At 41.0% G+C, this 13,219-nt stretch overlaps 1 protein-coding gene across 10 annotated transcripts in view; it reads right to left on the bottom strand.

The window, feature by feature from the left end:
• The window catches only part of FREM1 (FRAS1 related extracellular matrix 1), a 178,862-nt gene that overhangs the window by 135,741 nt on the left and 29,902 nt on the right, over positions 1-13,219 (bottom strand). For 9 of the 10 annotated variants that reach the window (XM_017867169.1, XM_017867168.1, XM_017867166.1 and 6 more), the window contains one exon: positions 2,148-2,648. In XM_017867169.1, coding sequence (XP_017722658.1) covers positions 2,148-2,381 — 234 coding nt within the window. In that variant the 5' untranslated portion in view covers positions 2,382-2,648. Of the gene's footprint in view, positions 1-2,147; positions 2,649-13,219 lie in introns of those variants that run through there. The other variant, XM_017867174.1, reaches the window with a different exon arrangement.

Below are 13,219 nucleotides of genomic sequence, written 5' to 3'. Positions count from 1 at the left end.
CTCATTGCAACTTCCGCCTCCTGGGTTCAAGCAATTCTTGTGCCTCAGCCTCCCGAGTAGCTAGGCTTACAGGTGTGCACCCTACGCCTGGCTAATTTTTGTATTTTTAGTAGAGATGGAGTTTCACCATGTTGACCAGGCTGGTCTCTTAACTCCTGGCCTCAAGTGATCTGCCCGCCTCAGCCTCCCAAAGTACTGAAATTTACAGGCGTGAGCTACTGCAACCAGCCTGCATTTTCCTTTGGACCCCAGTCCCTGTGGTTGGGTCTCTATCACCCACTACTGAGCTTATTTGTATTGCTTCCTCATCCTATTTAGCACATTGAGGTTCCAGTATGAGCAACCCCAGGTATCTTCTTTTTCTCTGACTCATAAGTGCCAATCAAAACACATTCAGAATGCAAGTATAATTGGGAGTAACTGAGGAGACATTGCAACTCCCAAACACTTGGGAACACAATGTCTAATACGTGGAGCCATTGTTGTGTTCTAACATGTTTTAGATATCCATCTAAAGCTCTTTGACAATAAAATCTTACAAGCAACTAGGCAGAGACATTTGGTTGCTACCACATCAGAAATACCTGCAATGTGAGACCCTCTTCCAAAGAATTCTGATGTGTTTCAGAATGGGTCTCTAACTTGAAGTGTGGTAAATGGAATGTCTAGAGATACCACTTGAGCTAGTATCCACCTAAGTCTTTTTATTCTCTCTCTGCAATACCTAGTACCACTTTTGAATAATCTCATGGATTATGTTTCTTTAGCCAAATGAAAACGAAATAATGTTCATAGTTCAGCAAAAGAGAATGGTCCATTTTTCCAGAAGCAGCAGCAGCAGCATCTAGTGTTGAATATTCTCAAGATTGTTTGCACTGGGAGCAAAGTTACAGCACAGTGGGAACAAGTAATAAAATCAGAAGCAATTTTTAAAATTATGTATAGTGGCAACTCCTACTTTAAGCCAAAACAGTGTAAGAGAATATAGATTTTTTAAACCCAATGAATTAGGAGTTAACTCTTCCCTCTACAAAAGGATTTACCAGAGAATACCCTTACATATAAAGGTCTCCAAGATTTTGATTAAAACAATTAAGCAGATATTTTCAAAGAACAGTGAATATTTAAAGTGAAGTATCTTCACAACTCTTTTCTACTTCTTTTCCCTTACTCAGAAAAAATGTTTAAGTGATGTTAATAGATGAAACATCTTCAAATTTTACCTTTGCTATGCTAAGGTCACAGGTATGTCCTAAAAATGTCTTGAAATTTTGATCTCTTATCCAAAGCCACTCTGACCGGCAATGGATGTGATAATTGGGGGCAGGAATAACTCCAATGTAATTCTCTTATATTATGCTTTGTGCTTTTTCCTGTATAATTAGCTACTCTATAAAGTCAAGCAGCTGGTAAGATATACCAGAGTTATCTTCAAGAAAAGAGGAGAAATTGGAAAGACTTACTGAAATAGTGCACTAAGAAAAAAAATACATGCATCCATATTAGTTTGAACCTGATTTCCTCCATAAGTGTTACAGTAATCAGGATTAAATCCTGGTGGTTTCAGGCTTGTAATCTGAAGTCAGCCAAGAATGTTTAAAAATAGGTTTAACCTTACATAGAAAAGCAGCTCAATACTATGCCTGCTAATTGCAACTCCACCATTTCAAATGTGAACATCTTCTAATACTCATCTTTGATGGCTTGAGGAGAGACCCTTTACATCTCTGTTCTGTCTTTGTCCCCCCACACACTTTTTTTCTTTTCTTTTTTCTTTTTTTTTTTTTTTTGAGATGGAGTGTCGCTCTGTCACCCAGGCTGGAGTGCAGTGGCTTGATCTTGGCTCAGTGCAAGCTCCACCTCCCGGGTTCACGCCATTCTCCTGCCTCAGCCTCCCAAGTAGTTGGGACTACACTACACGTGCCCACCACCACGCCCAGCTAATTTTTTCTATTTTTCAGTAGAGACGGGGTTTCACCATGTTAGCCAGGATGGTCTCGATCTCCTGACCTCGTCATCTGCCTGCCTCAGCCTCCCAAAGTGCTGGGATTACAGGCGTGAGCCACCGCGCCCGGCCACATCCCACACACTTTCATACACTTGCATTCAAACACATGACTGAATGGAAAATCGCAGACAGGACCTACCTGTGGAGTGAGTTTCCCAACCCTCTGGGTTATTGGCTCATTCATCACAACTTCCACTTTGCAGGCATCTTTCTCTTTGGGGATGGCAAACTTCAGGTCATCTCCTGACAGGAAGGCGGAGTGGCCCTTCATCACCCTCACCCCACGGTTGACACTGATGAAGGTGGGGCTGGCCCAGGCCAGGAGGAGCAGCAGCAGCAGGGCATTCACTGTCCCCCAACTCAGAGAGTTCATGCTGACAGGGCCCAACGCCTTTCTGTCCACCGGCGAAATCCCTTCAACAAAGGAGGGCTTCTGTGCTTCCTCCTGGAGGGTCAGCTCATAGTCCAAGGGGCAGGGTGAGGGGTCCTGACAATGTGCCCCAAGATCTTAACATGCCCCTTTCATTTCAAAGTCAGACAAGGAGGCCTTTCAGGCAATCCCAGGGCTTTTAATAAAACTCGCTGATCACTCCTGACAACGCCGGCAAGATTAATGGGCCTCCCAAGTGCTTTTCTAATCCTGCAAATGGGAGAAAGGGTTGGAGTAAAGCGAGAGAGAGACCAGAAGGTTTGTGTGGCTATTCAAAAGATTACTACCAACAAAGGGATCTTTCAACCAGCCTATGAGTTCAGCTAAATTAAAAACAAATAAACTAACTTGACCTCTAGACCCATCTGAAAGGCAATGCAGCCATTTCATTACCCTGCTTATAGCTCCTGTTTCCGGACTTGACATACCCCAACTGGGATGTCAATTGTGTGGTCCAGGAGAAAACAGCCAGCCTCATTGCCAACAAATGTGACTTTTGGTTCCCTGAGTTCATAGACAGTTGTCAAACTCTTTGCTTCTCTTTACTCATTTGTTAAATGAGGATTATAATCTATTTTTTTTTTCAGAGAGCTGATAGGATTATGAACACATTGTTTGAAAACATGATTAATTCTAAATCAATGCTACCCGGATAAGAAAGAAGTTTAATGGTTTGTCACACTGGGCACACTTCTGACTTTGCTGGGCAATGAAGACACCTAAGAAACATTTGAGTGGAAATTACAGAAAATATGCTTTTTTCTAAGTGAACATTCAAGTTTTTGTTTATGTGTGAAAGAGACTATGAATGGGGTGACACAGCTTCAGCACGCACAGCTAATGACACAGCATATGGACATGCGTATTTATACTATCTACAATGCTAATTACATTCCTGTGTACTCAACTTGCACAAATAGAGTCTTTGTTTCCACTTTATCCACTTAGAATTTCATGATGATTTCTCTGTGTTCCATAAGAACTGAAAAGATTTTATCTAAAGTAAAATGCACTGAAATATATCCTTAAATTCAGAGTACAATTAGGTGAACAAATGGTGGTTTGTTATGCCCAAAGAAAGGCCTTCCATGTTAATAATTTCAATAAATTTCTGTGCATAACCAGCAGATACCAAAATGAATGCTTGTCAGAAGGTTGTAGAAGAACAAATGCCTCCATTATCCACATCTAATCTATTTCCATTCCCTTGTCACTCTTTGCAGTGCTTCACTTTTGAGGCCATGCCTGACATGTGTCACCTGATACCTGAGGGGGTGTACACTTTACAGAGCAGTCTGTTTTTTATGGTATCAGTCCCAGAGTAAAACTCTTCACACACCCCCACCGACTCTGTTGTCCACAATCAAGCTGATTTAGGTTGGCTTATATGGGCAACAATGCACATCTGGTTGTTGAACTTTGACAAGATACAATATTTTTTCCATTCATGTTAGGCATCTAAGATAACAGTACATTCAGGGAGAGGAGAGGCAACAAGATAGGTAGGTGTCTTCCCGAACTGGGAGGTAAGGGGGAAACTTTGCTCTCTGAGATTTAAACTACTTAACACACGGAGGCTGCAAGGACTCCACACTCCTGCAGTCCTCTCATCTCACTCCATCTCACTTTGTCTCCTTACCTGGTTCTTTCTAGACTCCCTGAATCTTTAATGCTGGGACCCTAGAGTCCAGTTGTAGGACCTGTTTTATATCTACACTCATTCCCTAGTGATCTCATTCCTTGACTTAAATACCACCTATGTGCTAATGGACCTCAAACTTACACCTGTAGCCTGGACCCTCCTGCTTAACTCTAGATTTGCATATGCAACTGTCTGCTTGTCATCTCTGAGTGGTGTATAAAAGACATCTCACACTTTATGAAGCCAAAATTGAGCTCTTAATCTTCCCTCCTTCAGTCTTCCTTACCTTAATTAATAGCAACTCCAACTTTTCAGTTGTTCCTTCATCACACTTTCTACATCCAGTCAAAAAATCCTGTCGTTTCTTTAGGGTAGACAGATCTTAGGTGACCCCCCAAATAATTCCAGCCTCCTAGTATCCAAAAGTTCCTTCCCCTTGAGTGCCAGCAGAATCTGTAACACTTCTAACCAACAGAATTCCACAAAGGTGATGGGTGTCACTCCTATGATTACATTTTATTATACAGGAGACTCTCTCTTGGCAGACTGGAACCAGGGGCTCTCCTGCTGAACATGAAGAAGCAAGCCTCCATGGGTTCTTCTGCCACAAGGAAATGAATTCTGCCAACACCCTGAATGAGCTTGGAAGTGGTTTCTTCCTAAGTCAAGTCCCCGGATAAGAATGAAGACCATCAACATCTTGACTGTAGCCTGGTGGCAACCTAAAGCAGAGAACCCAGCTAAGCCATAATCCGATCCCAGAACAAGGGAAACTGTGAGATAAATTTGTATTGTTTTAAACTACAAAGTTTATAGTGATTTGTCCACAAAAATAAAAAGTTAACATGCTCTTCCTTCAACACATATCCAGAATCCAGCTGCTTCTTACTACCTCCATTGTGATCCCCCTGGTCCAAGCTACCACCAAGTCTCCATGAGATGATTGCAACAGCATCCTATTTGATCTCCCTACTTCTACTCCTGCCTTTCCTGTAGGCATTTCTCAGCATCACAGCCAATTTTCTGATTAAATGTTACTTACGTCACTGCTCTGCTCAACATTTCCAGCGGTGTCTCATCTTAGAGTAAAGCTGAAGCCCTGGTGATGACCTTGAAGACACTACGTGATCTGTTTCCCTCTTACCTTTCTCAGCTTATCTCCTGTTTGTCTTCCCTTTGCTGACTCTGTCCCAGCCACACTAACATCTTTGCTTTTCCTCAAACAAATCAAGATCCACCATTCCTCCTTCCTCTCTCCCCCACTAAAGCCTCTCACTTCTGTTGTCTCTGACTTGAATGTTCTTCCCCCAGATATCCCTCCTTCCACCTCTCCACTCTCAAGTTCCCATCAAATGTCACACTTGCAGTGTGGTCAAACCTAACAACTCCATGAAAATTCTGTCAGTCTCATCCCCTAGCATTCTTTACCACTTTTCTGCTTTGATTTTAACCTTAGTGCTTTCTAACCACCTAATATAATGCATTTGATCCTTTATATTAGGTTGTTGCAACAGTAATTGCAGTTTTCACCATTACTTTCAATGGCAAAAACCACAATTACTTTTGTACCAACACTAATATTAGTCACCGCCATGTCCCTCACGAAGAGGTGAATTTCTGTATTTTTTACTCTTGGATTAACCCCAGTGTCTAGAACAATGCCTGATATATCAATAAATATTTGTTAACTAAGTGAATAAATTGGAGAAAACAATGCCTTAAATTCCCTTATAGTGATTATAGTTTAACCCAGGAATGTTAATATAGCTAAAAGAAAAAACAAAACAAAAGGCCAGGCACGATGGCTCACACCTGTAATCCCAGCACTTTGGTAGATCGAGGCAGGCAGATCACCTGAGGTCAGGAGTTCGAGACCAGCCTGGCCAACATGGTGAAACCCCTGTCTCTACTAAAAATACAAAACTTAGCCAGGTGTGGTCGCAGGCACCTGCAATCCGAGCTACTTGGGAGGCTGAAGCAGAATTGCTTGAACCTGAGAGGCAGAGGTTGCAGTGAGCCAAGATTGCACCACTGCACTCCAGCCTGGGTGACAGAGCAAGATCCTGTCTCAAAAAAAAAAAAAAAAAAGAATTGGCCTCATAAGCAGGCACCATTAGCCATGGATCAAGATGCCACATGAATTCGGTTACTGAGAATCTGTCACAAAAAGGCAGATCATCCTGGGATATATGGACAAAGTCCGTTTTCTGTGCCCATAACACTGAGGTTGAGATTCTTGACTCTGGAAAATGCCACACTATGAGACTTCCTGATGATTGGCCAACTAGTTGTTCCCAGGCAGCACCTCCAGTCAAACACTAAAAGAAGTAGTAAGGTAAAAATCAAAATCCATCACCGTTTGTTTCATTATTGCCACACAACACTGAGACTCTATCCAACAGAGATAAAAGCAACCTCTACAAGAACACATGAACAAGAATGTTGATTGCAGCAGTGTCCACAGTGGAAACTGCAAGCAAAGTAAATGTCAAGAAGGGGATGGTTAAATAGCGTAGGTATATTTATACCATGGAATGGAATGTAACTTTTAGAATTTGAATTAGAGATAAATCGTTCAATGTGAAGGGATTTCTACAAGGTATTGTGGAGTCAGAAAAAATTAAATGGAGAAAAGTATGCTTCCATTTCGTAAAGTAACTCTAAAAGCTGCGTCTGTGTATATGCATATATGCAGATGGACACATATGTTGTATTAACATATAATTAAATGGGCATGGAGAAAAACGGACAAACATTAGGTTGTTGGTAGGGACAATGCGATAGGGGCGATATAGTATAGATAGACTGAAGAAAGATGAGGGGGAGTTGCTACGTCTAGATGTTTGTGTCCCCTCATCAAATTTATATGTTGAAGCCCTAATTTCCAATGTGATGGGATTAGGAGGTGGGGCCTTGTGGAGGCATTAGGTTTACATGAGGTCATGAGGGTAGAGTCCTCATGATGGGATTCTTATAAGTGGATGAAAAGATTAGAGCACTCTCTCCCTGGCCATGTGAGGCTTACAACAAGAGGGTTTCCCTCTGCAAAGCAGAAAGAGGTGATCTTGGACTTCCCAACCATCAGAACTGTGAGAAATAAAGTTCTATTCCTCAAGCCACCCTGTCTACGGTATTTCTGTTATAGCAGCCTGAGCAGACTCAAACAGCAATTTTTTTAAAAAAAAAAAAAAGGAAAAGAGCATGCAATGAAAAAATGCAACAACCGGTCACGCGCCGTGGCTTATGCCTGTAATCCCAGCACTTTGGGAGGCCGAGACGGGTGGATCACCTGAGGTCAGGAGTTCAAGACCGGCCTGGCCAACATGTCGAAACACTGCCTCTATTAAAAATAGAAAAATTAGCAGGGCCTGGTGGCATGCACCTGCAATCCCAGCTACTCAGAAGACGGAGGCAGGAGAATCACTTGAACCCGGGAGGCAGAAGGTGCAGTGAGCCGAGATTGTGCCACTGCACTCCAGCCTGGGAAACAGAATGAGACTCTGTCTCAAAAAAAAAAAAAAGTATGAAAATTACATATGAGATTCATGTAAAATTGCTTGTGTATCGATATAAAGAGAAACTTCAAAACAAATTTCATTGTGTTTAAAGGCTTTTTAAATATATGTAGATAACTTGAAAATAAACATTTTTATGAACAAATTTTTTATGGACAAAATATACTAACTCATTAAAGATGCATCTTCTGATAGCCAGAGCAAAGCAAGCATATCTCAGAGGTAAATATGTCATCATGTCATTATGTTGCTTCACCGAAAATAAATTGAAGAAAATCATCAATATGATTAGTTCCCTGGTATCAGCCCATCAAGGTATACAAAGGGCAGATATATCTTTCTTCTCAGGTGTGGCAATCTACCTAGTGGGAGGACTATTAATTCCAAATAAAACTGAAGAAAATGCAGCAAAATAGAAAGGCACTAGTGGGATTTCACCCAATAGTTATCTCCAAATGGTTGGTCAGCAGTGTGTTTCAGGCTCTGCAAGAACAGTCTTTGGCAGAGGCAGGCATATGTATGTTGTCCTGGAACTCTCTTCTCCTGCCACCCACTCAGCCAACAGCTGAAATAAATCTCCTTTGAAACCCCACGGATACCTTGTTATTATGCAAAAGCATGTAAAATGAAGACTTTGACTCAGAGCTAATTTCCTGGTCTTTGTACATGTTGTGTATCACTGGTCAGCCTGTCTCTAGACCAGCCACACCCCTTACCTTTTATAATTGATCATAGCTCAGTTACTCTCCCACAGTTTTACAGCCAATCTGGGTATAAATAGGAATAAGCCAATCTCAACAGGAAAAAAAAGCTATCTTGGAGGCTTTGCCATATTTTACAAATTTGTGTTTAATGAATTCAAATATGTTTTGGTTTAGCACTGACTTAATAAGAAAGGCAATGTGGACCAAAATGGAACAACTTGATCAAAATCTTCTATTTCATGTAAACAATTTAGAATACCAAATAAGCTCCTCTCAGATAGATTGTTAAAATAATATAGCAAATGTTTCCTTCCTTTCGCTTATGATAACTTAGTAACTCTCTTCCAATATCTATCTCTGATAGGAAAGTCTATTTGTCCCACAACATTCAACTTCACCTTCCTCCACAGAAATAAAGATTTTAACTAGGTATACAGTCACCCAGAACAAAGACTATATTTCACAGCCTCTCTTGTAGCTATCTGCGGCTATGTGATCAGATTCTGGCCAATGGCATTGAAGACAAATGGTCACATGGCGGCTCTGAGAAACCTCCTTTAAGAGGTAGTTATGGTGTGCCTCTTCTCCCTTTTTCTTTATGCCTCCCTCCATCTTGTTGCCAAGATGGAAGGCGCTGCCTTGCACATGAAAAAATGAGGCTATGGCATAGGTTGGTGGAGCTGTGAGCTAGAAGGACCCTGGGTCTCTGGGGCATTTGCAAAGCAGAACCACCATACCAATCCATTCATCCAGAATTCCACACAGCAGAGAATGTAAACTTCTTTCCTATTTAACTCATTGTTATTTTGGGTTTTTTTGTTTTTTTTTGTTTTTTTTTTTTGGTGACTCATGACTGAACTTAACTATACCTTTAATAATCACTTCTTCCTCAAGTTTTTGTATTAATTTTGTTTAGTCACTAATCAGCTAAAGATTTAACTTCCTACCTAACAGCATATGGGACAACAGCTCATTCTCTAATTACATCATAGTAAACCCTTATATGAGAGATAAGATCAAAGTCCAAGATCCTAATATTTATCTACCAGGAAGAGACAAGAGAGAGAGGAGATATCTATTCTTATGGCTCCCTGCACCACAATGCTGTGGAAAGAATAGACTTGAATTTTGAATATCTGGATTCTAATCCCGATTTTTAAAATTTTTTATTTATTTTCTTCTTCTTCTTCTTTTTTTTTTTTTTTTTTTTTTTTTTTTGAGATGGAGTCTCATTCTGTCACCCAGGCTGGAGTGCAGTAGCACAGCCTTGGCTTACTGCAACCTTCACCTTCTGGATTCAAGTGATTCAAGTAATTCTCCTGCCTCGGTCTCCCAAGTAGCTGGGATTACAGGCGCCTGCCACTATGCCTGGCTAATTTTTGTATTATTTTTAGTAGAGATGGGGTTTCACCATGTTGGCCAGGCTGGTCTCAAACTCCTGACCTGAAGTCATTCACCCGCCTCAGATCCCAAAGTGCTGGGATTACAGGTATGAACCACTGCACCCAGCCATGGATTCTAATCATGATTTTTACGAACATCACTTTCCTCTTTCAAAAATGGGAGGCTGAGGCAGGAGAATCGCTTGAACCTGGGAGGCAGAGGTTGCAGTGAGCTGAGATCACGCCAGTGCACTCCCGCCAGGGCAGTAAAGCGCGACTCCATCTCAAAAAAAAAAAAAAAAATGGAATCACCCGTCCTGCCTCCTCCAAAGTTCCCCTGTCAGACCAATAATCTACATTGAAATATTTTCTTAATTATAAACCCCCATACAAATGTAACATTATTATTACAAAATATATCAAAGAGACAAGAAAGTAAATCACTTCTCAGGAAAAACAGAATAGAAGGAATTGGGCCTGGATGAAGGTGGCAAGGTGGCAAAATTAAGTTCAATAAATGTCAAATCGAGTGTATTTTATTTACATTCTAATTTTCTCTTTCTCATAGTCTTAAGACAGAATACATATTTAAAAAACTAAATTTTGATATTTCAAAAACAACCTGAAGCAACACAGTTGGAGGGGCGGGTACAAGAGTAACAATTTCCAAATTCAAAATCAAACAAAAATCATCCTTCAATCAACTGAGCCTAGACTGAAGGCTGCAGAATTAGGAGCAATAAGGATAAAAAAGGGTATGCTTTGTTTGGTTTTATTTGCATTCTAATTTTGCTCTTGTATTTTTCTCTTGGTATTGGGAAACACTAAGTATGTGGACATTCCATGGAAAATACTGAGCTGATTTTTGGCTTCAAGAAGGTGGCATGGGAGGTGAAAGAGAAAAGAATTCAGATGACCAGACCGAGAAAGGGCCAGAAGAAAAACAGAACAACAGCAAAGCAAAGCAAAGTCTGAAGCAAACAAGATTTCACAGTGATGATGGGTCTTTTAACACCTCAAAATGAGATGGTAATAACTGTCTTGTCTCTGACACAAAATTACTGTGTCCAGTGACAGCCAACTTCTACATGAAAAACAACATTCTAATGGGAAGCCTAGCACACCTTGAGAATTTTATTTTCTTGGTCCCAGCATAGGGCTAAGTCAGAGCCTCAGAATCCGTCTGTTCCCAGCTTGCTCTGATTGCTAGTATGGGCACCCTCGGGGTCGGCAGAATTACTGGGAGCATCTGGAAGTGGAAGGAGAAAGGGCACCTGGCTATATTCCCCAAGGGAGCTTGTAAACTGACTTTTAGCCACCTCAGACTTGATTCTGCAATAGAAACAAATCCTGGCACTTTGGGAGGCCCAGGCAGGTGGATCACCTGAGGTCAGGAGTTCGAGACCAGCCTGACCAACACGGCAAAACCGTCTTCACTAAAAATACAAAAATCAGCTGGGTGTAGTGGCAGGTGCCTGTAATCCCAGCTACTTGAGAGGCTGAGGCAACCTGGGAGGTGGAGGTTGAGGCAACCTGGGAGGTGGAGGTTGCATGAGCCAAGATCACGCCACTGCACTCCAGCCTGGGTGACAGAGCGAGACTCCATCTCAAAAAGGAAAAAAAAGAAAAAAGAAAAAAAAAAAAAACAAGGAACAAATCCTGTCTTGGCTTGCTTGTGTGGCTCAGCTGTTTCTCAGCATTTCGAAATCCTCCTGACATGACTGCAGATCAGTTCTGTTCTCCCTGACCATTTTCCCACCATTGCCTTTTTTCTTTACATGGTAATCATGTATTCTAAGTACAGTATATCTGTATAAGCCAATAAACGCCAATAAAACTGTGTGAAAATTCTTTCTGAAATGTGAAAAAATGCCCTGTTTTGAATTCTTCCTTATGAAAATTCATAAAGATTTCTTCAACCAAACTTTCTTGGGAAATTTCTTGAACAGAAGAAAATAATTTAGTAACATAAATGGTGGAGGGGAAATGTGAGTTAGTATGTATTTCATAATTACACATTCAGCTTAACTATATGAGTGTGTATTCTTCATGTTGATATAAACATGATACTCCTGTCACTAATTTGAGATAATCTTTGCACAACAAGAAAAAAAAGTGGATCTCAGCTGTAGAGCTCTCAATGCAATGGAAATTCTTAACGGTCAATGGTAATGATGTACCTTGATGAAAATAATATTGACTATTCTTCCTCTCTGGAATTTTGCAATGGTAGCTACACAACACAAGGCAAGTGCCTTCCCCGTCCTATGCCCAGCATAGTATCAAGATATCCATAATTCATCATAGCTTTTTATTTGCTTTGCTTTTTGCAGAATTCATACGTGGCCCAACACTCTTCTCATCAGTGATCTAGGTAGATACCAACATTTGACTAAAGATGACATAAGCAATGGAACCTTTTTGTCTTCCCCGGGCTTGCAGTTATTACCCCTTGACTCACACAATTATTTATTTTAATTTTACTTATTTTAATTGAAAAATAAAATTATATATATTTATGACATACAACATGATTTTTGTTTGTTTGTCTGTTTTAGAGACAGGGGTTTCACTCTGTTGCCCAGGTTAGCATGCAGTGGTGCGATGATAGCTTACTGCAGCCTCCAACTCCTGGGCGCAAGCAAGCCTCAGCCCCAGCCTCCCAAGTACCTGGGACTACAGGTGTGCACCACCACATCTGGCTAATTGTTTTTTTTTTTTTTTATTTTTGTAGGAATGGGGGTCTCACAGTGTTGCCCAGGCTGGTCTTGAACTCCTGGTCTCAAGCTATTCTTCCATCTCAGCCTCCCAAAGTGCTGGGATTACAGGTGTGAGCCACCAGGTTAATAACTTAATTTAGCTGTTTTGCAATATATACATACACTCTTGTGTCATGATGTTTTGCTATACATATACAATGTGAAATAGCTAAATCAAATAACTAACATATCTATTACCTTACATATCTTCTTTTTATGAGGAGAACATTTAAAATCTACTCTCTTAGCAATTTTCAACTATACAGTATAATGCTGTTAACTATAGTAGTCATGTTGTACAATACATCTTGTTCCTTTGGACTAACTGTAATTTTGTATGCTTTGATCAGCACCTCCCCAGTCCTCCCTCCTCCCTAGCCCCCCGTAACCACCTTCTACTCTTTACTTCTATGAGAAAAACTGTTTCACAACCTTAGGTCTTACAAGTACCCTAGAGTCATTTAAGAAATAAAATAAACTGCCCGGCACGGTGGCTCATGCCTGTAATCCCAGCACTTTGGGAGGCCGAGGTGTGCGGATCATGAGGTCAAGAGATTGAGACCATCCTGGCCAACATGGTGAAACCCCGTCTCTACTAAAAATACAAAAAATAATTGGGCGTGATGGTGCACACCTCTAATCCCAGCTACTCGGGAGGCTGAGGCAGGAGAATCGCTTGAACCCGGGAGGCGGAGGTTGCAGTGAGCCGAGATCATGCCACTACACTCTAGCCTGGTGACAGAGTGAGACTCTGTCTCAAAAAAAAAAAAAAAAAAAGA

The sequence above is a fragment of the Rhinopithecus bieti genome, unplaced genomic scaffold, assembly GCF_001698545.2.
Source record: "Rhinopithecus bieti isolate Rb0 unplaced genomic scaffold, ASM169854v2 scaffold_3067, whole genome shotgun sequence".
In the NCBI taxonomy this organism is placed as follows: Eukaryota; Metazoa; Chordata; class Mammalia; order Primates; family Cercopithecidae; genus Rhinopithecus; species Rhinopithecus bieti.
This window is presented reverse-complemented; position numbering and strand designations above follow the sequence as displayed.